The 27,777-nt window shown below is 40.4% G+C and overlaps 1 protein-coding gene across 1 annotated transcript in view; it reads right to left on the reverse strand.

The window, feature by feature from the left end:
* Window positions 1–27,777, reverse strand: part of ADCY1 (adenylate cyclase 1) — a gene marked incomplete at its 5' end in the record, with an annotated part of 160,895 nt that overhangs the window by 96,931 nt on the left and 36,187 nt on the right. Inside the window, one exon of the mRNA XM_082310612.1 lies at window positions 12,344–12,493. Within this exon, the coding sequence (XP_082166738.1) occupies window positions 12,344–12,493 (150 nt within the window). The remainder of the gene's footprint in view (window positions 1–12,343; window positions 12,494–27,777) is intronic.

Below are 27,777 nucleotides of genomic sequence, written 5' to 3' on the forward strand. Positions count from 1 at the left end.
CTCTGTCTCATGGAGCTTGCTCAAAATGGGACTCAGAGGTTCCCAAGCTCATGCTGGGGAAAGCAGTAACTCTGGATGGCACTCCAGATTCTGGTCATTTCTCACACTCCCTGGCACTGAACCACAGTATTCAGGATAGACTTCATGCCCATGGTCCACTGCTTTTTGCATTTTCATAGGGACTTTAAAAAGAAAGAAAGAAAAAAGAAGCACGTAATAAAACCAGGTTTGGCACCTTTGTTTTCTGGCTGATAAAATGTGACTATTTTTGTTTGTTATAGTAACACTCCAACAATGACAACACATAGGAAAAGGAGCTCATAAAAGAAAGGAGCATTTTGATCATCTAGTATACAAAGCTTTCTACAATACAAAACATGAAATCTAACCCACCAATTTTTGCAGTCTACCACAGATCTTCTTTTGTTACTGCTATACTTAAATGGAAAGTGCCACCATATTTAAAAAGCATTTTTTTCCTGGAGAAGACAAGCATCAGACATGCATTTAAAATATTAATAAGACTGTTTCAAAGTCAACTCATCTATATAATTTTGAGATTCAGCTTCTACTTAGTCAGCTGGGACTCCAAAGTACAACCTAAATATTACCACCTGCTACCCAATTATACCTTGATAAGTTCACTCTTGCATAATTTTAAAAGCTACTGCTTAGTGGGTTTATGGTCTCTGTCATCCCTATATTACACTGCACAGCCATTTTAATTCCCTGTAAGGAAAACAAAAAAATGAGAGAGAAAAGAAGCCTAGTGCAATGCATGGGAGAACAACTTTGTCTAAAACTACTAGGATTCATTTATACTTACGGGACGTAAGGTGGAAAACAAAGACAGCAGGTTTCATTAAGGAATTATTTTAAATTAAACTATGCCGTGCCCTTTCTTCCAACTAAGTACAAGAAAAAGCACTCTTAAAGATGGTGATTTTTTAAAAGCCACAAGGTGGCAATGTTTCAGAACGTTCCTGAGATTTCTTGAAAAATTATGAGTAAGTCATTATTACAATCATAATCATAAAAGACCATCCATAAAGCTGCCATCTAATGCACAGATTTCGAGTAGTAAGAGGATGGCTAACAACACACAGTTATGGTAGATGATCGATATACTATGTATGAACTGCAAGATGGATTCAGGATGAGTAGACCTGTACCAGACCAATTTGACATCTTTCTATGGTTAACTTAATATTTTTGTTTAAATAAAGGAAAGGCAGGATAAATCATCATCATAGTGTTTAATGAGGCATTGATAGGTTCCCCACGGAAGATTACTAGTTACAATGGAAAAGGTAAAACTTTGTGAAAGAATTAGGGGAGGGTGAAGTCTTGGCTAAAACAGAGAGAGCAATGGGCAGCATGGAGGGCAGAAGCACCGGGTTGGAGAGTGGGCATAAAGAGACCATAAAACTGCTCGAAGGTGCAAAGTTCACAGGACAGCATACAAGAAGTGGAATGATAAGAATGAGAAAAACTCAGCAGTACGTTGTGCCTTCTAGGTACCATCCACAAAAACGCATGAGAGAAAACGAGTTGGAAACTTCTGCATGTAAAAAAGTCCCAGATGACCACTGAATGACTATCAAGTATTTATGTGATGCTACCCTAAAAAGGCAAGCGTGATTCCAGACTGGACTGGAAGATTGCTGGTAGGATAACTTGAGATCAGCTCCACAAATCTTGTTCAAACAGGAACAAGAGAAAGGCTATGAGGATAAACAGGGAAAACAGAAGTATAAAAAGCATAGCTTGTTTTCCTGGTTGCCCTCATATCTATTCAATCAGAATTCTGTAGAAATATAGTGGTAAGAATCAATCTTCAGAAAGGCAAGCTAACAGTGTTGACACCAGATATAAACTGGCAATGAATAAATGACTGCAGCATCAGCCTACCATTCATCTTTTTATTTTCACCCCGTATCCATAGTATTCACTCTCTCTGAAACTTAACTGCCAAAATTCAATGTATGCACAAAACCATCACAGAAAACTTGAGAGGAAAAGGATGATACTCATTTCAGTTAATGGAAATCTTCCTACTGGAAACGAACTTGAGCAAGAAGCAGCTAAATTTACACAACCAAACAGTGCCTTTATACTTAAGGCATCTTTATTTGCCTCACTATAGTGCAGGCAAGTAGCCATACTGATGGCTGACTATATTCAGACCATTCTCGAGAGCAGATAACTTGAAAAACCTCCTTATGCTTGGCTGGGAAGAAGGAATAGCATTTCTGCAGTACATTGCTAGGGGACAGGTACTTCTTGACTCCAGCAGTGATTATCTCTTCAAAGGGACCCCTTCAAACTAGGTGTGGAACACTGCATTGTTTGTCTGTTCTGCTTGGTGAAGGCAGAAACAGATGGAGGAAAACAAGATGAGGCAGGGGAGAAAACAAAGCAGTGGCAAAGCTCTTTGCCTTTCTTGCAATGAACACAGGGAAGGAGAAGAGAGATCTGAAAAATTGCCTGAGTGCAACCACCAGTAACAGAATGATCAGCAATTATGGAATCATATCCTTAAAACACACATTTCAAATATACTCCAACTCGGTGCTCTTCTTTTGAGGAACTGGAGTTAGGAGGTAAAGCATATAGACTCAACACAAATTGCTTATTTTAGTCTCGGTCACTGTTCTGTTCAAAAGATGTATGGGTCAGCAAAGACATGCTACCACCATGGAAACATTTAGAGCAGGTTAGTGGGTATGGGAAAATAGTAATATGGTATACTTGAAAATATCTACTAAGAAAACAAACAAAAAATAGATAAATGGGAGTTTTCAAAGTTTTTCTTATTTCTTAAACGTTAGTTTAATAAATGTCCTTGTTTCTATCTATCAAGCTCCAGTAGGATTTTAATAAGCGGCTTCTTGAGGGTATATCAATGGAGATGAAACTTTTTTTGGCACAGAACAGTCACTGAACATACCGTTCTAAATTTTCCTACGTGGAAAGGAAACATTTTGCCCATTCTCTTGCAGAGTCAGGAAGGCCAGGTTTCACCTTTCAGTGAAATGACCCCCTCATAGTAGCACTGACAGCATGCATATGTGTTGAGTATATATGTTAAAAACAGAAAGACACACTTAAAGCACAAGTTCCAAAAATTTAATTTCTTTATAAAAATGCTTTTCTGACTCAAATAAACAGGGGCCTTAAAAATGATCAGAAAGAGTACCCATTATCTGCCAATGTCATGATCAGAGGGAACACAGAAATGCTAATGCAATTCCTAAGCAGGCCTGCAGCCAAGACACGTGAGCTCAGGTTTGCTAGGGGCTGAAGCGCCAGGACTGGGACAACAATCCTGTCATTGTATATCTCTCTCTTCTTTTCTTCTGAAGATGCTAGGAAGATGGCATCACAAGCAGCATCAGTTTCACCAATGCTACCCGCTTCCAGGGTAAATGGAAGAGCGGACGGAGCTTCACTGGCTTACCCCTGCTGTACTAAGTTTCCTCTACAGTTATGGGTTCACCTCTTCCCAGTCCACAGCCATGTCTGGTTTGTTCCACCAATGTAACACTGACTACTTGGGCTAGGCACGTATGTGCTCCCCAGGAAGTGAAAGTCACAGAGCTCAACCTTCAGCAAAGTAGATGCATCCCCCTCTTCGGCCCTCACTAACCCTCCAGTCCCCAGCTAGTGGGATTTTTCTCGAAGAGCATGCTACATGCTACAGCTTGAGGTACTGGGACTGTGGCACTCTCTGCTTTTCCTCTGCCCCATGAGATACGACATCCTCCCTCACCACCCTCCTCCTCCAAAACCCAGACATCCAGCTCCACAGCGGTATGCGGCAAACCTGCTGTGGTCTGCTCTGGCACCTTGCTGAGAAACGGGGCCAGCATAGGGGAGCGGGGGAACAAAGGCCACAGACATCTCCAGTCCTCGTTCCTCGCTGCTGGAGCAGACGCACTCTGCAGCTGAGGGTCCAGAACGGGGGAAGAATCAGAAAAACATTAAGGACACACTGCTGCACTAGTACCGGTGCTTCACAACATTGCTGTTCTCTGATACAGCACACATTTGGAGCTGCAGTAGCCACTCAATATCAGTACATGCCCTTTCTTATTACAGATTTTTGCTGGTGGTGGAACAAGCAAGAACTCTTCAGTAAAGGTAAAGTTTTTGATTGCTAAGGATTTTAAAAAAACAGGAACCTTGAGTCAGACGCAATAATTTTAGAACCTAAGTAAGACATATTAAGTGGTAAGCAGTTAGTATTTCCTTTTTCAAAAACCACAGATGCCTTTAGTATAGCGATACGAAAGCAAACCACAGTGCAAAACAATAAAATGAAATAGATGCCAAAATCTCTGGCAACTATGATATAATACTTTGCTTTGAAAAATCTATAATTTCTAATCTAGATTAGAAAAATCTAAAAGTCTTTGTCCTTTGCTACTTGTCCTCATTTTGTCTTTACAGAGCAGGGAAGTGAGCCTAACCCATCAGCAGAAAATCTCAGCGCCTTCCAAAGAGGAAAAACAAGGACCAACCACAAACATACTAAGGAAGCAGTGAGTGTATTCACTCACTTAAAATAACAAGTGTGACTCAGATTTAGTTCATTATTACCTTGTCAAACTGGGAAATTCCTAATCAAGTGTGCCTGAAAGGAAGCTAAACTCCAAATGAAATCAGTTTATATTGAAGAGGTAATGGGGAACAGAAACCTTGGAAAGAATTTAAATTACATGACAGATAGAAGTTCACTCTAGAATGGCAAACCTGGAAAAAAAAAATTACCTTAGAATGTATTTTTTTTGCCAGTTAATGGGATGTGGTCTAGCTCTTTTCCTTCACAGAAGGTTGACCAAAAAGAATAGGGAAAACGTCTATGACAGTACATGTGTGCTAACAGCATATACTGTCGCGCACTGGAATGAAAGCAAAGTGCCCAGCTCAGTATCCTGTTCACGGGGATAATCTATGCTTAAGCAGTAACATAGCAACACAGGAACCATTTGGCAAACTGCACATGTGGCTAGGCCAGCTGCCGTAATGTGAAGCACCTACGTGGCAGAGTTGCTGGGCTATGGTGGAACCACCTTGTGTTTGAAGCGTGGCACAGGAAAAGTTGTGTCAAGCTTGCGTTAAAGCATTCGCTAGCTTTTTGTTACAATTAAGACTTCCTCACTTCTACAAGTGAAAACAATTCTGTGGGCAACAATAAAAATACATGTAAGAGAACTTTCCTAATGACATTTTAAAGCTCCCTATGAATTCCTGTGGCTGAGGCAAGAACATCAGGAATCACTCCCGAGGTTGCATTACTTTATACTGTGGCATCCTACTAAAATACATAAGAACATTGCATGAGTGTCCACACAGCACTGCTGTCATGGATATTGCTTTAAATTTAGAAATCAGCCATAAGAAAGTACTTTTGAAGTATTTGTCTTGCTATTTAACTTAAGGATCTGATGCACTATAGCCAGTGTTCTGACCTATGATAATTTCCCTTAGCAACTGTTATCCATGATGTTACCCGTTGAAAACTGTATGGTAGCATATTTTTAATCATGTAATGACAGGTTTGTCCCTCGTCCTCCATTCCTTCTATAATGGAAAATAGACGGAGCAAGTAGGAAAAATAAACTGAAAAATTCACAGAGTCAAATAACGCCAGCATATTTAACTGACACTTGTTTCAAGCAGAACATACTCAAAAATTCCCAATATTTATTTCAAAACTCCTAAAAGCCAAAGTATAAACAGGTTTTAGAATGATACGACTACTGTTTTTTAACTTACCTACTTACGTTTGCCTACTCTACTCAATGTAAGCCAGCATCCGTTACAACATACAAGAGCTTAACGTAGGTGGCATGACTATATGTCATACATACATCTATGAGAAAAAACAAACTGCAACAAACAGGAGTCCAAGACATCCCCCTGCTAGACTGAGTATGAGTGACTACATAGACTTATACTACAAAGCAAAGTTCATATGCCCTATTTTCTTCTCTAGAAATCTGTTCAGTTGCAATAGTTCATACCTTGTGTCAAAAAATGAAATGACTGACAACCAATTTAGGAAGCTTTCAAGGGGTGAAAAAAAGTTAAACCAAGTTGTTGTAGTACAAATCTGTCCTGCTGTGGTAAGTGTGGCTTTTTAAGGGCTTTTTCTGTATTTCTATTTTTTCTATATTTTCTGTATTATTCTATTATTTTTCTATAATACCATACGTTGCATTTTGCAAATTAAAGGCATGCGGGTAGAGTAATACAATGCAATTATACTATATATACTTTGCATGATTGCCAACTGTATGTTTTTTCTTTTGTGTTACTGATTTCTACACTTTGACATTTCAAGTCCAGTTGCAAGGCACCTCTCTCTTTTATGACACAGCTGTGTAGCCCTTAGCTTAGGTGTCCCCCTGTAACCACTCCCAGGGAAAAACCTCATCTCATCTTCAGCAAGGTGTTCGGGATAGAAGGGATGTACTACCCTTGGATGTGCCTATTACTACTAAAGATTACTGCCTATAGGTTAAAAGGTTAGATTACAAGCCCCACTTTTACTTGGCCAAAGTTAGGTAAGAAGAATCCCAATGGTACGTCAAACAACGCAGCTTCTGGCACTAACTGCATTCAGATGAGATGTTTATTCTGCGTAAAAGAGAGGTGCAATAGAGCTGTAAAATCAGAACACATTTATTTGTTTGCTATACCCTGCCTTGCAAGCAGTAACAAACAGTTCCTAATGGCTTCAGGTTGAAGCTGAAGCCTTCCACCTGAAGGTTTGCATTTAATCTGAGTAGCCCTCAGATTTATTACTTGCTGTATTCAGGACAGACACATGCATGACTATTGCAGGACTGGGGACTAACAGGTGCTAGTCCATGGAAAGCTTCTGGGCCATTATTGCTGTGTGGGAGAGAGAAATGTGCCTCTTCAGCACTCCTTTTACCTGAGAAAGGTGGAAGACGGACCAGGGGAGCCACATAGCAGGATAAAGGTAGCCAACAGTTTATCTCAGCTCTGTGTAAGGATCTAAGCAGTCAAAGGTGGCAAACGAAGCAGAGAGCAGGACAAGTTCCCACCTCTGCTGCTGTTGCTATTAAGAGGCATTGCTGGCCAGCTTGCACGAGTGGGCGTGAAGCCCAGCAGTTCAAACTGAGAGCCTGAAATTGTAACACTCCGTATTTTCTCTTTTTCCTGTTCTAGACAAAGAACAAATAGATTTTTGAAGGTGGACTTTCCTGTGTAAGGTTGTGGTTTGATGACACCATAAATTTAATTTTAAGCCTCCTTGTAACATAGAACACAGCACTAACGTGGTACAGGCTCACCCTGTCAGCTGAAATTAGTTAGTCCACCTACGTTTTTTCAAAAATTGCACTGGCTAGCTTTTGCAGAGGATCAGGTATCATCTCTCGCCCTGCAATTTGTGTAAAATCAGGATCACCTTCCTGTTGCACACTAGATAATTTGACAAGAACGTGTTTTTGTGCCCACACATGATCCAGATGAAATTTTTGCTGCAGGGTGACTTGCTGATGCACAGAGCCGGTATGTATGATTATGGAAACAGGGCCTGTGTTTTAATGATAAATTTCATATTTTCTTCTGCACCGCAGTGCAAAAAGATGCAAGATTCTGAGAATAAAAAGTACGGAAAACATGAGGAGAACCTGATTATGCATTGATAAGCATGCTGTCAGGCACCCTAGAAATTACTTCTGCCTGAGGCTGTGCAAATAACTAATTCTTCAGTTTGGTTGCTGAATCGGAAGAAAAGAAACGCAGCAACCTGTTATCCATTACCAAAATGAAAGTCCAACATGGTTTGCTTTATTCAAACATAATGTTGTACTTTTTATTCCTTTTTTCATAAATGCTTGAAATTAAACATAGTGGGCAAAAACACTGGAGGGTTGCTACAGGTGCCATCCTTTTACCCAAAGGTACAGGAGGTAGTACACATATCCGAAATGTATAATACCTAGATTAAATTGTTTTGAAGGGGGATCTGAACCCAAAATGCCCTAAGTAGCCGTTCAAAGTATTCTGCACTGAGACTCGTGGTATCTTTTGCTGACACTGTTTCATTTCCCATGAATAGTTATTAATCAAATTTCTGACTCTGTGATGTCCCAGTTACTATACACAATGTTAAGGACACTGCCCTAAAATGCAGCAGACACTTGGAATGCATACACATATACATGCAGACATTGGTATGCACAATTCAGCATTGCATAAAGAGAATTTAGCTAGCTTCAAATGATCTGGTGAACATGTATGGAAGCACTGCAGAGCAACACTGAGGTGTTAGTCTGTCTCCCAGAACCAGCATTACCGCAGTTGCACGGTGTTGTACTAGCAAAGGGAAGAGCCCTACCTCTCAGCAAAACTAATTAGACAGGCTGGAGCACCATGCTTCTGGCCCTGAAGCTAGCCATAGAGCTGGCTGTCTCAGCCCAGTGCTTCCTAACTCCCGGTAGTTTTTAGTGCTTCCTTCAGCTTCTTATGTTAAAGCCTGTAATAAACTTAAATTTCATGCACTGTAGTAGAGTACACAACTACTTCATGAAAGATGGATGCCACCACTAAATACATTTCTCCAGTCCCAATGGTTTGACAGACTAAATGTGAATTCACGAATAGTTTTTAAGACAGCCAATCCCCCATTCTGGAGACATTGCTATTCTCCAGTTGTTTTTCTACCACCATGTTCTTATTGTGGGCAAGCACAGAAGTAACATTTAGGAGGGAATGAAAGATCTAAACAAGTTGCTTGAAAGATGGTTTTTATTTTGCAAACATATGTGCATGTACTTATGCAATTAAAAACCAGTGAAGGCATCTAAGCTGGTTTTGTGGGCTTTGGAGGTTTGCATGAAGTCAAACATTTTTCCTGCCTTCCTCACATGAAAACAATAGGCACTTTGCACATCAGCCTGTGCTGCAGCAAGTGCATTTCACTGATGGAAATTATATGCTTTATCTCCAAATTCAATGCATGAATATGCATAAAAATATTCTTATTGTTGGGGGGTGGGGAGGGGGAACGTGAGTAAGATTCGTTACAAAGCTGGCGAGACTGGGGTAGGAAATAGCTTCCACGCATCAGGAGACTGAACAGGCTACAATTCTTCAGCTTGGAAAGAGATGAGCAGGGTTATGGGAGAAGTCTACAGTGTTGTGAGTGGCATGGAAAAGGTTACTGTAGAATGATTACTCATAATTTATCACAAAACAAGAGCTAGAGAGCACACAATCAAGTCATCTGACAACAAGTCTATGACAAATAAAAGGAAGTTATGCTTCACAGAGTGCATAGTTAGAGTGAAATTCACCATCACAAAACTGCAAGGACGACGAAACAATACACACGCTAAAAGAGAAACTAGAAAAACGGAAAATGGGAGTCCACAGGCCTTTAAACACAGTGGCCCAGTTGCACTTCAAATTAAGATGGCCTCAGAATTACAACGCTACCGCTTCCTCGGAGCACAGCACCACTTCAGGAGCCGCCATGCTGGAAATTAATAGTAAGCCACAACTTCCTTACTCGTTTCCCCTCTGAATCAAATGGCAAGCAACCTCAACCAGCAGCAGATTACTTCTTTCTCTACGCTGAACGCATCCCCCATTCCCCATCCCTGCTTGCTCCTTTCTTGCTCACTTGGGAAAGGGTGAAGCACTGCCTGGAGGCTGCTCGCAGGATCAGTAGGGACATCTAATGCCACGAGTCCTTCAGGGAACAGGGTGACAATGCCTTGCTTGCTGTATGGGCAAAGGATGATCTGGAATTAATGAAGCGGACACAGAGAGAGAGTGCAGTGGGAGTAAAGGGGAAGCGCTCAGGTGCTGTGATGGAGCAGTTCTGTTCTTGTTCTGTTCTGAGCTTGTCTCATTCTCTCCAGTTCTGAGCTTGTTCTGTTCGAACAAGCACAGTTCCAGGGAACAGGACCCACCTCACAATATTTATTCTTAACTGCTTGCTCTGCAGAGGATGGTCTTGCTGCTGAGATTTATAGACAACGAGAGAAGCAGCTTATCCCAAGTGAATGATTATAATTATTCGCTCATGGTCTAAAACTTATTTGGTTCTTGGCCTCCGCTTCTGGTGTTACTCTGGAATTGTAGTCTAACATTCAGCAACATAACAAATGGATGATGCCACCATCGAGGCCAGTCATTTGTTGTGACCACAGAGAACAGGGTGAATATTAAACTGAATTTTAAAAGTCCGTCTGCTCCCCTTCTCCCCAGCAACACTTTCAAAGCCTACTTGCAAACTTCCATGATGACTCCGAAAATGCTACAATGCGAGATCTTTGTTCTTCCTCATAAAAATAGATTTATCAAAATTGTCATGTGGGACTATTACTACAAATGCATCCCATATGAGAAGAATCATTGTAAGTAGGACACAGAGGAAGAAATCTCACTTACAGTTTTAGCTGTGGTATCTGTCTCACACAGTCAACACTTCAACTCCAGAAGGCTGTATATGTTCAAAAGCCAAGAGCATGTTCTTTTCTTTCCCATTAGAGACTTGCACAGAAATACCAGGGAAAGGTTTTAGCATTTTGGATTACAGTTCTCAATGTAAAAGGGCTACGGTATTTAGGTCAGAGCATTTGAATGAGACAAGAAAGTCTGATGAAAAAAATCAGTCCTTTTTAACGTGTAATGTCGGTACTTCAGAGAACAAAAATACAGGAGTGATCACAAAAATTGAACTAGGTCAGCAATGTCTCTTCTCCTCTCAAACACTCTTGAGTGTTGCCAGCTGGAAACTTGGGCTACGTTATGCCACAGCAACTGCAGAATAATTTTGTAGCCTGTAATCACGTCTTAATTCTTACCCTGGTTTTAGAGGTATTCTAATGTAGTGTGAGAGCAGCCTCAGAAAGTGTTTTGGTGGTACTTTTGACAGCTAATTAGCATATTTCACCTCTGTATTGAGTTTTACACTGTGTTCCATAAAGTTAATTTCACAAGTGTAGGATAAAAGGGTATTCTCTTCACTGACCTGTCTACTGCATTGGAAAAACATGCAGGATTCTCTAGGTATAATATAAAACATAATGGTAATTATGCACAATGTTTTTGTTTTCTTGTGTTTCTATATGCATGGATAAAATATAAAATAAGACAGATTCTTAATGTGCTAACTAAAGAAACACAAAAATCAGTATTATTTTCATGTTGGATCCCAGAAGCGGGTTTTCAAAGGCACAAATGGCAGGGTTGCCTAAATCCCATGGAAATTCACTTATCGCACATTTACGCCTTGGAAAATCTGCAGCTTTGGATTACAAAAGACCAGAATAAAACCTAAAGGCTTTGATCCTAATACCATTTTTACACAGCCAGCAAAGATATACAGTTGTTCAAAGAAGATGTCCACTTATTGCAGAGTATGTTCAGGTCATAAAAATTGCATTCAGTCAATTCATAACAGGAAGTACTTAAGGACCTGTTATTTCACACATAGGAATAGACTTGCTAGAGAAATTGCAGGTGAAGGGATGTAAAAAAATGTGTGAGGTATGCAAGCTTTGAGGACGCCGACATCTTGTATAGCAAGGTTTGAATACCACTTCAGTCCTTTACTGGCATAAGTTACCATCATTCCACAGAGGTCAATGGAGTTATATCTATGTATTCCAGCATAGCCCTCTATTATCACCTAGACAAAAAGGAAAATCTAGTCCAAACCTTACAGATGAACAGATCTTAGTAGCTTTAAGATTCAGACCTGTGAGTAACAACAGCAAGCTCCACAACATAGCAGTTTTTCTCATTGTTTCCAAATCCACTTGGAAGATTGATTGATAAAATTGTGTGAAATAAACCATCAAACTACTAAGGTGGCTTTTGAGAAAAGGAATAGATTTTTATCACAGCTATTTATGTATATCAGTGCAGCCTCTTCTCCCCAAAATGTAGACTTTTGTTTATAGCTGTCAAGAATGCAAAGAGGTTATAGCACACACAGCCAGAAGAGAAGTATTTACAGCCTATCTAACACCCACCCAAAAACATCCATGCAGAAAAAACCCCAGCATCTTAGATTGCAATAGTATGTTAGCTTTGCCTCAGCCCTAAAATACGTCCCCTCCTGTGCTGGTGCTGACAGTAGCCATGGGGTCAGCCTGCACCTTCTGCCTGTGCCGCAGATGAAGAGCGAAGAGTGTGCATGCACTGGGGAGGAAGAGCTGAAGCAGGTGAGGGAAGGCAGCACCCTTCCTTCGCCATGTACTCAGCAGCAATGTCCTGACCTGTGGTTCACATAACTACAGTCATCTCAGAAGAAACAGAGAAAAAGAAATAAGGCTTAGAAACCGACCTGTTTTTCATTTTCGTCCTCCAGCCTCAGCCTGTCCTCAATGCAGTTCCTGGCCTGAAGGAATGCCTTCCTCTGAGCCCTTTCTGTCAAAATCCTCACAAAGACACCATACAAATTTACACTGACAAAAAGGATTGCATTGGCCACAAGCTGCAAGAAAGAAAGAAAGAAAGAAGTTAATATTTTAAAATACAGATTTTTATTTTACATTTCTACTCAGCAAAATAAAAAAAAAAATAAACAAAAAAAAAAAGGCACTGTCTTTAAAAATTCTGCCTCACTAGCCATGTCACTGATACCCCTTCCCACAACCCAACTGCAGTGAAACCAATTATAGCAGCTACCACAAGTCCGGGCAAGCAATATTGCATAATATAGAACTTTGCATCTGCTAAAGTTAATGTCTCTTATGATGATCTGTAGCTTATCACTTTCATTCAGCATTGGTTCTTTCATCAGCCCATTGGCAGATCTGTCCATCTAATAAGGAGAGCAGTATCTTCAGCATTTGTTCAGTTGTGATATGCCTGGAAGACCGAAATTATTTTCCTATGCATTCGTAAATTAGGGATATTATTGTCCCTTTTTTTATAGTTGAGAAGCAAGGCACTGAAAAAATCTGTAACTAAATCAAAATGTGTGCCTGGGTACCCCAAGCTTTCATATTGTGTAGTTTGCACTTGGAAAAATCTGCTTCTCTTCCCATATCTGTACTATTAGCGACCATACTGTATTTTTTGAGAAATCATCCAAAATATTGTTGATGCTATCCTGCAGCAGACCTCTCAGATGGTGCTGAGTGCTTTCAGATGATGTCCCTTGACACAAACCAAGCCCCACTGCAATGCTATAAGCAGGGACAATTAATTACTTTGGAATTACTTCTATGAACAGTGCTTTGATGAAGGACACATAAATGACCCAATTGCCCTTCTGGGTTTTTTTAATGTTTTTACAATATGTGATAAAGTTAGTTAACTAACCTAAATAACTCAACAGTGGCTTGCACACAACCTCCCTATCTAAGACAATCCTGTCCAAGTTTCTCGCCACATCTCTGATACTTGAAACATGTCTTCAGATGGTAAATTCTGCAATGTAATGCAGTGCTTGTTTAGAAAGGAGGCAATAAGGCCTGTTTACCCAATATCTCCATATTTACTCTAGTTATTAGCACAGCATCATGATAAAGATTCACGGGACTCATAAATTCCAAAATTTCAGAAATCAGCTGGCACATAAATTGGCCAAGATTGGGTATAATAAGAGCAAAGAAAGACATTACAGCAAGTAACACAATTCATGTTAAATTCCTATGCACCTAAAATCGTTCCTAAAGACCATATAACTGACATTTATTTCTTAATTCAAGGTATACATTTCAAGCTAGTACATCTCTACCGTTGCATGACCTTCTAGTGTAAATTGAAGAGGAGACCGCTGCCCTTGTTTGCACTGCATAGTGAGTCCAGCTGTGCCAACAACACAATCAAATTTTTTAAAAAATAAAACCTCTGACATCGTTGTAGAGAATGTTTACTGACTAATGGGACTAGGGTTGAAGGCTTGAATTCAGCCAATATGGTAAGCAAAGATCCAAAATAACATCCAGAAACTCCCTGCTGATTTTGGAGAGCCTTTGGGAAATGTTTCACCCTACAAAAATAAGAAGGAAGCTTCTGATCTGTGTAACTAACGGCAGTATACATCTCCATCTGCTGTGATCTCAGTATAGTGGGGAGAATGGAAAGATTCATTCTGGGTGGGTTCTCCAGACCTTCACAGATTCACAAGTCCTCTAACTTTCCTCTTCGTACCTGGTTATTATTAGTTAACAGGACATCAACAACAACTTCCCTGCAAACATTCTCACCAGCGCAAAATCAAAAGATACCCTGTGACAATGAAGGGAGCTGCGCCTAGCATTAGTGTTTTCTTTCTCCTCAGATACCCAAGAAGAAACAAGAGCCAACACCAGTAAAGAATGGTCTTACAGCTTTCTCCTGACAACTGCAAAATGCAGGTTCAGGTGTCACCAGCCAGAAGAATTCAGCCTAAGAATCTCATATACCAGTTACTTACATGTCACTTCTCAGAGATGCTAATACAGGTGGTAAACTTTGAAGACAAAAAGCAGCACATAGGCGTGTCATTTCATGATGCATACTGAGCATAAACAGTCTGCCGTTCCTATCCTGCTTTATTTTGCTTCATCACAGAGAACTGGTTGAGGTATATCAATTTTCAGCACAAGTTAAAGCTTACTAAAATGAAATTACTGTAGAAATTCCAGTAGAATCCTATTTTTAGAGACATGAATGTGGCTGCACTCACCTTATCCCTGCATTTTATCACGCTGAAGTGTAGTGACAACAGTGTATTTTAAAGCTAATTCTTAGAAGTGCAATGGAATAAAAATAGAAAGGATTTGTAAAGGCTGTATTCAAAGGCAGTAGAGAGATACCACAGAATAAACAGTCAAGACAGTTACGGACAGTGCAACTGCCATATACAAAACAGCTGTTAATAACACAGGGTGAAAACCTAATACTATCTTTAAGCACTGATATCAGAGTGGCCCAAGACATAAATAATTACTTCTAGAGAAAATAAAAAAAAAAAAAGAGTCACCTCAGTTTCTAGTCTGCAACAGGAAGCAGTAAAAGACCATATATTTTAACAATCTGCCAGCTGTTCTGGGACTATCATTACGACTTCACTCAAGCAATGCTGATCACCTGGACTGGGCGTAACCAGTAGGTGGGTTCCTGGAATCATGCAGCCACTTTCAGACTCAGCAGGCTAAGTCATTTTCCGATATGCTTTTAACAGTTTAAGATAAAACAGAGGCTTAGCTGTCAGCTCTGGCCTGCAGGGAATTGGGAAAAGTGATAAAGCAAGTAAAAGATTCATAGATTTCAAAATGTGAGAAAAGAAAGTAGGGCAGATTGTCTCCTAAGGTAACAGTTCCTTCCTTCCACAACCCATTTTCTGCTTAATTACTATTTCTTCCTACAAACTACATACATCTCTCTCTCTAGGTTTCTCAAATGCATGCCATTTCCTGGTCCCTTTCATTTTAATATGTAAATATGTACATCTATATATATACACATACATACATATATAACTTACACACATTATGTGCTGTAACTCCAAGAAAGATTGAGAGACGTGCTGTTAAAACTAAGCATCTTTGAAAAGGTACTGAGGCATCCAGAACTGCTGAAATATCAAGGAATTTAATTTTAAATCATTCCTACATTATTCACTATACTACTGCTTAGTAGCAAAAAGAGTGCTCTTCAGGTTTCACCATCACCTTCTATTTACAGAACTACCAAAGAAACAATTTACTTAAAGCAACACAAAGTGACTCAAAGACATTTTTATGTTGCAACCTCTATCAAACCATGTTATTCGCTCATTCCATAATGAGATTACAGGTAAGCCAGAATAAATAAAGGGCATCGGGGTCATAAAAGCCTTTTTTAAAATTTTTTTTTTTTTTATTTATTGTTGTCACTGAATCTTCTATTGTGCGTTGTGCATATCTGCTGCACTTCAGTACCAACATCCTGAGCTTTAAGCTTGTCTCGTCTTTAGTAGGGTACACTTTCTGTCGCTGGATGGACTCTGGCTTTGTTCCTCGTGCTGGCTCCAGAGGGTGTTACCAAAGGCAGACTTCAACACAGAGAGTTAGTTCTTGTGGGCTGCCTACTCAGTGAAGAGAGACTGGCAGCTCCAGCAGGTATTTCAACCAAATATCTGTTTCTCCTGGTTTTTTTCTCCATTGACTTTCTTGGGTCTCAAGTTAGTTTTGGTGGGGAACTCGAATTGTGCAATACAGCAATGTCCATCAAGGAGCGAGCAAATAATTCTGGAGGTAAGAAGCATGTACAGGCATAGACGGGGTTTGAAGAGTTCAATTAAAGATCTCCTTTTTTTTCCCCAGACTGATCTCCAACTTCTTGAATGTCCCTTGAGATTAGGTGAGACACTCTTTGAAGAGTCTCTCAAAACTTTTCTCTCTATTCCAGATAGGTTTTATTCTCCACTTCTTTTCCTTTCAAAGTAAGGATCCTCATGTGTGCATTCACGCATGCACTTGGTCTCTCTCAAATAAATGGTGAAAAATTCTTCTACGTACTGTTATTTGCCTTTTGAGAGGACTCTGCTTACCCAGCAGACTAATTTTGCTACCAGGTAAACAGTTGCATTGTAGATGGTTCAAACCTGAGGCTGGTTTTTATTGTGAGGTAGCTTTCTGTTTGTCTCACAAAATTGTTTCATAGGAAAATGTGGCTATTTCCCAAAGATGCAAATGACTTCTGGATCACTCGAAGACTTTCTACAAAGTGGCATTCATGTGGACGGATACTGAAATACCCAACTGAAGTAGACTAAATGGGAAATATAAATTAACAGAGAAGAAAAATTCAGGAGACTCTCTCAGAACTTCATTGTGCTTTCTAAAAGCTGGGCTTGTGGTGTGAATGGGACTGGGAAGGGATTTCAGTAGTTACCACTCCCAGGATTATAATTTAGTGGCTAGTATCAATATTCCATTTATTCTCAGCAGCATGAGTTCTCACGATATCCCATGACGTAGAGTGGAACATGTAGGAAATGTGGCCAGCATTTCCAGGTGAAGGTTGAAATTTGAAGAAAAGATTAGACCAAAGCGGTTTGTGTATGTCTTAACCCTCAGATACCTGATAAGACATGAGGTATGGAGGGCCTGAATTCTACTTCCAGTTTTCTCTGTTAATTGAATTTTACTGCAAGAAATTTCTGTGCCACTATTGTTGTTTCAGTTATGCAGACAATGTAATATTTACTCATTCTGTCAAAAGACTTTGAGATGCAATGAAATGCATTATTGTAAAATATGAATGTCTATTGTGACATTGTTTCCTCTAAGGAAAGAGTCATGAACAGCTTACCAAAATGAGTCAGTGTTTCCACCATTAAAACTCCTGAAGAGCAAGGCAAGACTGTGCTGTTTATGAAAATTGTTGATATCGTGAACAAGACCTTTTACGAGTTTAAACAAAAATCATTTCTCTTTTTCCTGTTATGGAAAATGTTACCATTAGAGCAGTGCTTTATTTACAGCACAAGACTGCATAAAAGAGAACGCACAATTGCCTCTTGATCCTGACATGGTTTTGTTAAGTTTAGTAATTCACTTAATCAACTCACTTCACAACCTTTTGAGAACACTTAATTACTACATCTGCTCCCTCCGTTTGCTGAAGTGGTGTAACAGAGGAGCAGAGAACTTCTCCTTAATTGCTGACTGCATCCCAAAAAGCACACCCACTACCAGCGAAGGCAGTCAAACAAATTTTCTCCAGATTAAATAAATGTATTCCCATTTTGAATAAACATCCCTCTCTTATTTTTGTTAGTTTTTGTCCTAACTGGTTTATGCCACATACTGAGAAAATATTGTTCTGCTGTGCTATTCTCCATAGTTTCTGTCTTCATTCACACCCCTCCTGGATCTACAGAATACTCTAAGAGGGGATTAGTGACTAGTTATTTCAGTGATAATGATGTGTTGAATGAGAGTAGATGTCACTGTTGAGGAAAAGACAGTAGCACTGGGGTGTCTATAACCATACAGGTGGAGAGAGACTTTTAGGACATTTAGGATGCTATGTCCATTAACCACAGCCAGTTTTTTTGAAGTGTGCATGCACAATGTGTAATTGCAGAAGTCCACTCTCTGCCTCGCCCTCTGTTTGCATACCTGTTTGATGCAAGTACAAGACACAATTTATAACCACGGTTTAAATACCCACCATAAGCCTTTCTAAAAAATGCCCCCTACAAAAGTAGAGTCATCGAGAGCCATCAAGCTCCCCAGTGTGAAGAAGTTCATTTGTTGCATCTTTCTCAGAAGGACATGTCCTTTTAACTTAGAAACATGCACTGGGAGAACAGTTAGTGCACCTCCCTCTCACATTATACATGGTTGGCTGTTTATCTGGTATCAGAAGCACTTACCTGTGACATTAAGTGGCAGAGAATTATGGAATATCAGAACTAGGGCTGATTCAATCATAAATTTTGAATCCTAAACCTTATGCAGTACTGCAGCTTAAAAACATTCTGATAAAGATATCTGTGATTACAGAAAATACCAAATATTTATTTTGCTGAAGTCCCAGCTGCCTGCCCATCAGTCCTCTCACTCAGGTGCGTGACACGAATCTATGACATCAATTTCAGGCTCCCATTTTTGAGATTCTGAGCTGTTGTGCCTTTCTTAGTGCATTTCTGAAAGGAACTCACAACTCCATCATTCTTATCGTTCACATTAGCAACAAATTACATCTTTATTTTGATGTGCCAAGACTTCTGGGTTTTTTTGTTTTATTTTTTACTTGTTAGGAAGACAGAAAGAAGCACTTATGTGCAAGAACATTTGTTCTTATCTGCATTTTTTTAATTAAAAAAAAAGACAGCTGATTTTTAGGGAATAGGAAAAATATCAGACGGAGGACTTACAGGTAATATACAACAGAGCACTGATATATGACATTTTAGAAATAAGAAATAAAGGACTAGATGGAAAATACTGCAAGCAGCATACAGGTGGAATTACCTTCAAGCATAACTTCTCAATCACTTCAAACCATGCCAAATAATGAATGACTTCATATAAGCTGTATTTTGGGGGGAAAAAAAAAAAAAAGATCTAAACACATAGAGGTATACTATTAGAAATGGTTGGCGCAACTGCAACAGTAATGTCCAAAACTTGCCAAGTATAGCACTGGGCTGTTGCACTTCAGAAATTAAAAAAAGCAGTAAGAAAATGCCCTGATTTGTCTCCATCAGAAGCCTGTTTTGGTACATAATATGTGCGTACTGATACACATTTGTGAGTTGGTTCTTGACAGCATGTGAACAGTACTATTTTTCTTGATTTCAGAGTTGTATCCATTAATCCCAGTTGAGGTTAGTATCAGCAATCTTTCCATATATCAAACCAGACCTTACAGATAGATAGATAATTGGAGTTTACTTTTACACAAGGCAACAAACTCTCTCCAAAGCCCACAGAAGTGCTGGGGCTATTGCAGACAGAAGCGAATATTTGAAGAATATTACATACGAAGCAAAAATAATTTCCCAGTCACCCATACTAATCAGTCAAGTCTAGGTACACAAGAGAACTGGCTGATCTCCACGGTTTTTCACGATACGAGAGGCTATGAATGCCTCTCATATAAGATAGGAGAGATACGGTATCACGGCTGTAGCTTTCTCTTGCTGTTATATTATGGTACTGCGCTCCAGGGTGTGTAACAGGTTCACAGCAGAACGTGTACCTTAAACATAATAATATGGTCTCAGTCACTTCCATCTGGGGGAAGCTGACACAATGAGCTACCCAGAAAAAAGTCAAAATGTTCTTGCTAACTGGCTTACATGTCACATCCCACAAATTTCTTTGTGCTGAGAAGACCGAGGCAAATGTTACTTATATTTCTTTCCTGATTTAGCTGTTGCATTCTTTTACGGAGTATTGTAAGTCACCATAGAACAAATAAGCCCTCTGTTCTTCTGTGCTTTTGGGGTGGTTTGTTATCATTTGGGGTTTTTTGGACATTGCAATTGTTCACAAGCATTATCAATAGCTTCCATCTATCACAAAAGACTTTGAATATGTTGCCAAAGCCACTTGAAATCTTTTCTATAGAAATTATGGGCAATAGTTTTATTTATTTGTGCATGCTATTTACTTGCTTGACAGAGTCCAGGTGATCAGCCCCTGAAGCTGTTCTACACAACCAAAAATCTGCAGCTTTCTCCCCTTTTCCTATTAGTTAGTATAATGCCGTGTTGTGCAATTAGAGTAAACAGTAAACTGTTGTCCAAAATTTGTTTGCATTTGCTGTGTGCAACATGTGGTTCCTTTCCAGTACTTGTTCCCCCACAAGAATCCATCTGAACATCGTAATACATTTTTTTAAAGCTGCAGTAATTAAATACATAAAAATAAAGACTTGGGATACACAATCCAAGCTACTTTGAAACCTTTCATGGGACTAGAGTTGCTAGGTGACTGGATCTTCGGATCTTAAATGCAGTTTTTCTTCATTTGAGTCCTGTGCATGGCGGAGAAACAGCAGGTAGCAGGCTCAGTCTGGCGCCTGGCTGCTGTAGACAGGAAGCATTTCTTATCTACTGTACAGCTCTTTTAGACTACAGAGACACAAAATGAGGCCGTGGCTTCAGTTCAGCAAGGGGCACCACGTTTTCAGATTGCTCCTGTAACAACCCAGGAGGAAGACTGCCCGGTCTGCGTGGAGCAGCCTCCTTCCCAGGCTCCCAGCCATGCTCCTTTTGCGGCCCACCGCGTGCCACTGACCGAGTGAACTCACTGTCGTCTCATCTTCCTGTGGCACGACTTGGCTGCATTCATCAAACGTACTCCACACTGTGCCGCTCACGGGGCACATCCCGGCAGCTGGAACGCGCTTCCAGCTTTTCACTCAGGACCTCTCACTTGTCAGCTTTAGTTTAGTTGTCAAAGCGCTTTCTGTAAAAGCTCAAAAGTGCTCTACAAAGCTTTGCCAATAAACAGTGTTGGGGCGGAGGGCTCATTCTGCCGGCCAGTGACAGAGCTGGTGACAAAACATGGGTCTTCCAAGCCCTGGCTCTGTTCTCCAGCGGGTTCAAGCTCGGACTTGTCAAGCCTAGGAACTGTGCTGCTGGGGACAAATTACTACCTGCAGGTCTTATTACACACGCTGCACAAACACGGCATCATCTATTTGGTACTGAAATGGCGCTCTCCTGTGCTGTACATAGGCTACTTCCAAAGAGGGCTTGAATTTTGCTCCTGGAAGGTTGGGTGCTTAAACCTAGGAAATGCAACACCCATGCTTAAAACCTCCAAGTGCCTTTTTTGAATTTAACTTCAGGGGACTTTCTCAAGATCTGGGAGACAGCCATGGATACACCCAGGTTCCCAAGTCAGTGTATATGTCAGTTAGGTATGATCACAGGCATATCGCAGATAAGAAAATAAACACAGGTTAAGTTCAAGCAGCTGTCCAAATATTACACTGTAATGAACCCATCGTTAGGAAATCATGCTGAAATGCATTACTTAAGGTCCTATATAGCAAATTCAAGTCATTTTTGGTGACCTAAGCAGTGTCAGGTACAAATTTTTCATATCAAGCAAGGGACCTCATATTTATTTTATGCCACTAAAAAAAGTTTGCCCCCAAAATGTCAAGAAGTATACAGAAATCTTCTAACAAGTCACCTGCAAATTAAATTGAATGACTAAACTGTGAGGACTTGGTTCTCCCTCACTGCTGAACCACCTGGTCCTTTTCCAGATGAATGAAGGCAGCCGGAGATAAAGAGAGGAAAAAGCGCATATGCTGTTGCTCTGGCTGCCTGTGTACTGCTAAGTGAAAACATGACTGCATTAGGACTAAACTGATCTCAGTCAGTTTGCCTTTCCACCAAAACGATTGCCTGCTAGACCCGACAAATGTCCTCTTGCATCTCTTTTCTCTTTTTTTTCCTCTCCATGCAGATATTTGAAGCAGTTGGTGAATGATGTCACTTCTGGTCAAATGTCCTGAAAAGATGAAAGCGTTTGCCTTGAGGAAACTACGTTCTATTACACGGAGCCCGTTTACTTTTCTTCGGTTCTGCTTTACAACTTGCAAGAGCTGTCTCTGCAGATAATAAGATTTCTGCTCTGCGGGGTCATTTAAGCAATGGTATCTTCTGTCAGTGTTGGCACTTGTGAGGTTTAATACTGTCAAAGTTGCAAAGGAGCAATTTAAGCAGAAGACATAGAGAATGCTAGGCATTTTCTTGTTCAACTTTGAAAATTATTTTTGCAAAGAGAAACCAGCTATATAGTATGTCACTAAGCAACCATCAAACAAGAAATTGATGGAAGATTTTAAAAAAATATTTCTGGTCACATTTCACTCAAGAGGCTTATGAGGAAAACAAGATGATATACCTCTGTTTAATGATTCTATTTAACAATTGAATTCATCAGACAATGATTTCAAGAGAAGCCAAAGAAATTCTAAACATTTAGGACCAAAGGACCAAACTCTACTAATTTTCAGTTAGTGATCCTAAAAATCGTTTGTTGTTAGAATCTGTATGCTGTATGATTAAAAATAGTCCCAGTGTGCTAATAAATGGAGGCATGATTCCGTGGTTGGGAATCTGGGTAGTGTTCCAAACTGATTCATACAAACCTCATCGCTGGATCAGGACCTTAGAAAGAACAACATGCTAATTTTGTGAGCAACAGGATGCTTTTAAAGACATATCATGAGAGCACATGACTAATAACTTCTTGGGTTATATGATCTTCTTGTCATGTGTAGGTTTTTTGGTTCTGTTTTAATGTAACATCATTTGAATGCAAAAAAATGATCTTGGAAAAAAGTCACAATATTGTAAATGCCAAGCATTTAAAAACACTGAGCTGAACTGCAGAAATAAATCAAAGTGCTAAACCACAAACCTGGAGGAGGGTAAGAGATAACAGGACATAAATCAAGTATGTTTTTGAAAGGGAGGAATAAATGGGGGTAAAGGGAAAATAAAAAAAAAAAGAAAGAAGGAAAATAATGATAAAAGTGGAACTGAAACATGCCTACTCTGAGCAGAAAAGAAGAGCAAAAGAATAATAAGGGGGCTACAATTACAGATATGATGCCAAATTTAGAGAAAATCAGCATAATTTTGAAGACTGTCCTAATTTTTTTTCTTTTTCTTTTGCCAATGTCATATTTTGTTCTGTCTCATTAGAGAGGGGTTTGGGGTTTTTTTATTTGAATGAAAGAGATGATAGGTAAGGATCATGGACTGCTATTCTTTGAATTGTGAATAAGGTACCTTCTGGAATTTTTTTTTCTCCTATAGCTACCAAAATACTCCGAAACTCATCCCAACTTTCATTTAAACAATGAAAGTCCTCCTTCCTACAAACTGTCTGATGGGTCTATTTTCTGCTTTGAATGTCTTGTCAGTTCTGGTTAGCTTAAGGCTGTCCATCAAATTAAGAATATGCAATCTTAAGAGAAATGGTGCTATTTCCATGTGCATATTATAAGAGATTGCAAACAGCAGAATTTTATGCCCTGGAAAAGACAAGAGTGGGATTTAACTGAGAATTCTGAAAATTACAGAGGAAAACAAAATACATCGGTAATTTCTTATTCTGCTTCAAAACAAATGAGACAGGGGAGACAATATGTTAAGCCCCAAAGCAACCTGTTCACTGGTAAAAAAATAATAAGAGTCAATTGCAACTACTGTAATATGTCATATTATGTCATATTACATTTTTCTTAACTGTACACAAATCCTCTCTTAAGGGTTTGCTGAATGCACTCTTTTTTGCACAAAGAAATGAAGAAATAACAAGTACGGAATAGGACATATACTCTTCTGTGCTGCTGGTTTTTTGCTTTGTTCTGGCATGGGCTCTGCGTGTTCTTTGTCTGACCCCACAGATGCAAGATAAATCAAGGCCTGTATTTGACTACATTTACAACAGGAAGAATAATACCCAACAGGTGTGGACTTGCAGCTGGAAAGAGGTGGTGCTCGGGATGCCCACACTATGTGCATTTTGGGAGAGGTTACTTTGGATCAGCTCTAGCTTCGTCCCGTGGACCAAACACCAGTTAGCCCACTTTCCACTTAAGTCTCTGGTCTTAAAGGCACAAGATGCATTACCAGAATACGACAAGGGATTCAGGTTTTTTCTTTTTTTTTGCCCAAAAACAGTGGAAAAATAGAGATTACTTTTTTAAAATGATCCACTACCCTGTAACTCTCAAAGGATTTGTATCATAAAGACTGCACAGGTACAGGAAAAGATGGCACTTATATCACAGAGATATGTGCTGAATCATGCTAAGCGCAAATGTGTATAAAAGGGGCGCATAATACAAGCAAATATAGCACTGTTGATTATATTATATGTATATGAGCAAGCTACAATATATACAGAAGTCTGGCAGAATCTTATTACTCCATGGCAAAGCTTTGCTACCTACAGAATGATTAAAATATTAATCACCTATTAATTCAATAACTTGTCAACCATTTTAATATTTTCTAATGTCTCCTGATAATAGCAGTCTCCTGAAATAAGTAGTTCCTAAATCATTACAGGATGATGTCAGAAACAATCCTGGAAATTACAAGTCTATCAGACAGGATTTAAAAATGAGATACGTGGTATTGAATTAAAGCTTCATAATAACTGTGCAGATATTTAGAACTCTTCTGGACCAGAAATGTAAATAAGAAAACATAATTTCACAGTACACTACAACTTCTCCATTTTTCTCCTTTTTTTCCCTTTCTGTACTTAAGAATAAAAATAGATGTGAAACATAAATTCTTGCAACAGCATCATAATACTAGTTATATTCATTTTTATGACTCTGTAAAGAATTGTACATAATAGATGATGCTTATTAAGAGTTTACTTTACTGTTATCATTATTACACTCTTTTTTATGTATGTTTCTGATGTGAAGATAATAATAAAATAAAAAAAAAACCTTTTATGTCACATCCTTCAAAATTTTTCTTGGCTAGGTTCTGATGCATTGAGTATCTCTTGGGTGATTGCCCGAAATGCTCTGACAAAGTGTCCACCTTAGCTGTTCACAAACCCTTTTGTAGGAAATCCTAACTTACACAAACAGATTCATTAGGTAAAGTTCTCCTGCCTTCAGAACTAAATACCAGTGATCTGACCCTAATTCCCTGAATGAAGTCATCTGAAATACTTCTTAATAGAACACTGTGTCATGGGGTACTTGAAAGTTGAGGTGACAGCAGAAGTTCAGTGAAGACCCTTAAAAAAATGGAGGTGTTGAATTAATAATTTTGGAACAGGATGAGTTTTTGCAAGCAGAATGAACTTCATAGAAATAAAAAATGGGTCAAAACAAAACTAAGAACTGAGGAGTTTTGACAAGGTGGAAGATCACACAGTTCAAGAGTACACATCCTTTGCAGGTGAAGTAACAAAAGATTACTTAGACTAAGGACAGCTGCAGGGAGAAACAACAAAGCACAGCTTGAACCAGTCAAGTCCCATCTAAACAGGGAGAGAAAGTAGGTAGTCAGACAAAATGGGTATGTGCTTCTATACAGAAGGGAGAACTGGGATGAATTAAAACTGAATACTGAATGAGAAATATCATATTAGAAGGATACTAGAAAGAAAATAATCAGTGGGACGCTGTATTTCCAAAGTGCAAAATACATGGGCAAAAAACAAGAGGCAAGGTCACAGGAGTGGTGCTATGCATTAAAAGAAGCATGCAGCCCAACCAGGTGATTAAGTTCATGTGCTGAGTTGTAACAGAATCTCCATGGATTAAAATTTGATACTTACGTAGGAAAAGCATATTAATAGGGCAATACTATCACAGCCTGAGGAGGATGGAAAGAGGGAATATGGTTCACTTGGGAGCTCTCAGAGAGGCTGTCGCTGCAGAATATAGACTAAAGGGAGGCTCCCGTCATTCCCATGCAGACTCAGTAACTATTCTTGAAGCAGCTCGGTGGGGATCTAACAGAAGGAGAAGCACTCCTGAGCGTTTTTCTGACCTCTTTCCTAATACCTCGGACAAGAGCCATCACCAGAAGGGATGTGGCGACACAGGCAGCGCTCCCACTCAAACATGCAGCCACCCAGGTCTCTGGCTGCAGGGAGTGCCAGAGCCTTGCTCTGGTGATGGTGGGCAGCCGAGACAACCCCTGCGTGAGGTGCAAGCAGGTGGAGGATCTGCTCAGCATGGTGGCAGAGCTGAAAGAAGAAATAGCAAGATTGAGGAGTATCAGGGAGTGCAAGAGGGAGATAGACTGGTGGGGCCACTCCCTACCATCCCTGAGACAAGCACGCCAAATGGAAACATCAAAAGAAGGAGAGGGTCCCCTACCCTCTTACCACCAGGCAGAAGGAGGGGACCTAAGAGACGGATGGGGATGGATGCAGATCCCTGCTCGGAATAGCAGGCGAATCCTCTCGCGGCCTACCTCCCCCCCCAGGTGCCCTTACACAGTGGGTATGAGGCTCTGGAACTCGAGGGCCAGGAGGATGAGGAACTGGACAGTGATCCATCCAAGGGGTTGACTAGGGGGAACCAGTCAGCCCCACGCATTACAACGGCCACTGCTAAGAAAAAAAGAAGGGTAATTGTCATAGGCGCCTCCCTTCTGAGGGGAACAGAGGGCCTGATATGCTGACCTGACCCATCCCATAGGGAAGTCTGCTGCCTCCCTGGAGCCCGGGTCAGAGACATTACTAGGAAGCTCCCTAGGCTGGTAAAATTGTCCGATTATTATCCGCTATTGGTTGTTCAGGTTGGCAGTGATGAGGTAGCTGATAGAGGTATAAAGACGATCAAAAGGGATTTTAGAGAACTGGAGCGATTACTTGAAGGATCAGGAGCGCAGGTAGTGTTTTCCTCTATCCCGTCACTAACCAGGAGAAATACGGAAAGGAACAGGAGGACCCATCTCATTAACACGTGGCTCAGAGGCTGGTGCCAGCGGTGGAATTTGGGGTTTTTCAATCATGGGGCAGTTTACACGGCACCAGGCCTGCTGGAGACAGATGGGGTTCACCTGTCGCAAAGGGGGAAAAGGATCCTGGCTCAGGAGCTAGCAAGCCTCATTGAGAGAGCTTTAAACTAGATGCGAAGGGGGAAGGGGATAAAACCAGTCTTGCTAGGGATGAGCCGAGGGGTGGCATGCCTGTGTTGGAGAAGAGCTCAATAGCCCAACTGAAGTGCATTTACACCAATGCACGCAGCATGGGCAATAAGCAGGAGGAGCTGGAAGCTGCTGCGCAGCAGGAAAACTATGATGTGGTTGCCATCACGGAAACATGGTGGGATGACTCACACAACTGGAGTGCTGCAATGGATGGCTACAAGCTCCTTAGAAGGGACAGGCTAGGAAGGAGAGGTGGTGGGTTAGCCCTGTACGTTAGAGAGTGTTTTGGTTGTCTAGAGCTCAACGACAGTAATGATAAGGTTGAGTGCTTATGGGTAAAGATCAGGGGGAAGGCCAACAAGGCAGATATCCTGGTGGGAGTCTGTTATAGACCACCCAACCAAGATGAGGAAACAGACGAAGTATTCTACAAGCGGTTGGCTGAAGTCTCACAATCTCTAGCCCTTGTTCTTGTGGGGGACTTCAACTTACCAGGTATCTGCTGGAAATACAACACAGCAGAGAGGAAACAGTCTCGGAGGTTCCTGGAGTGTGTGGGAGAGAACTTCCTGACGCAGCTGGTGAGGGAGCCGACCAGGGGCTTGTCCCACTGGACCTGCTGTTTACGAACAGACAGGGCCAAGTGGGTGACGTGGTGGTTGGAGGCTGTCTTG

Source organism: Platalea leucorodia (genome assembly GCF_965183815.1).
Source record: "Platalea leucorodia genome assembly, chromosome: 1".
Lineage (NCBI taxonomy): Eukaryota > Metazoa > Chordata > Aves > Pelecaniformes > Threskiornithidae > Platalea > Platalea leucorodia.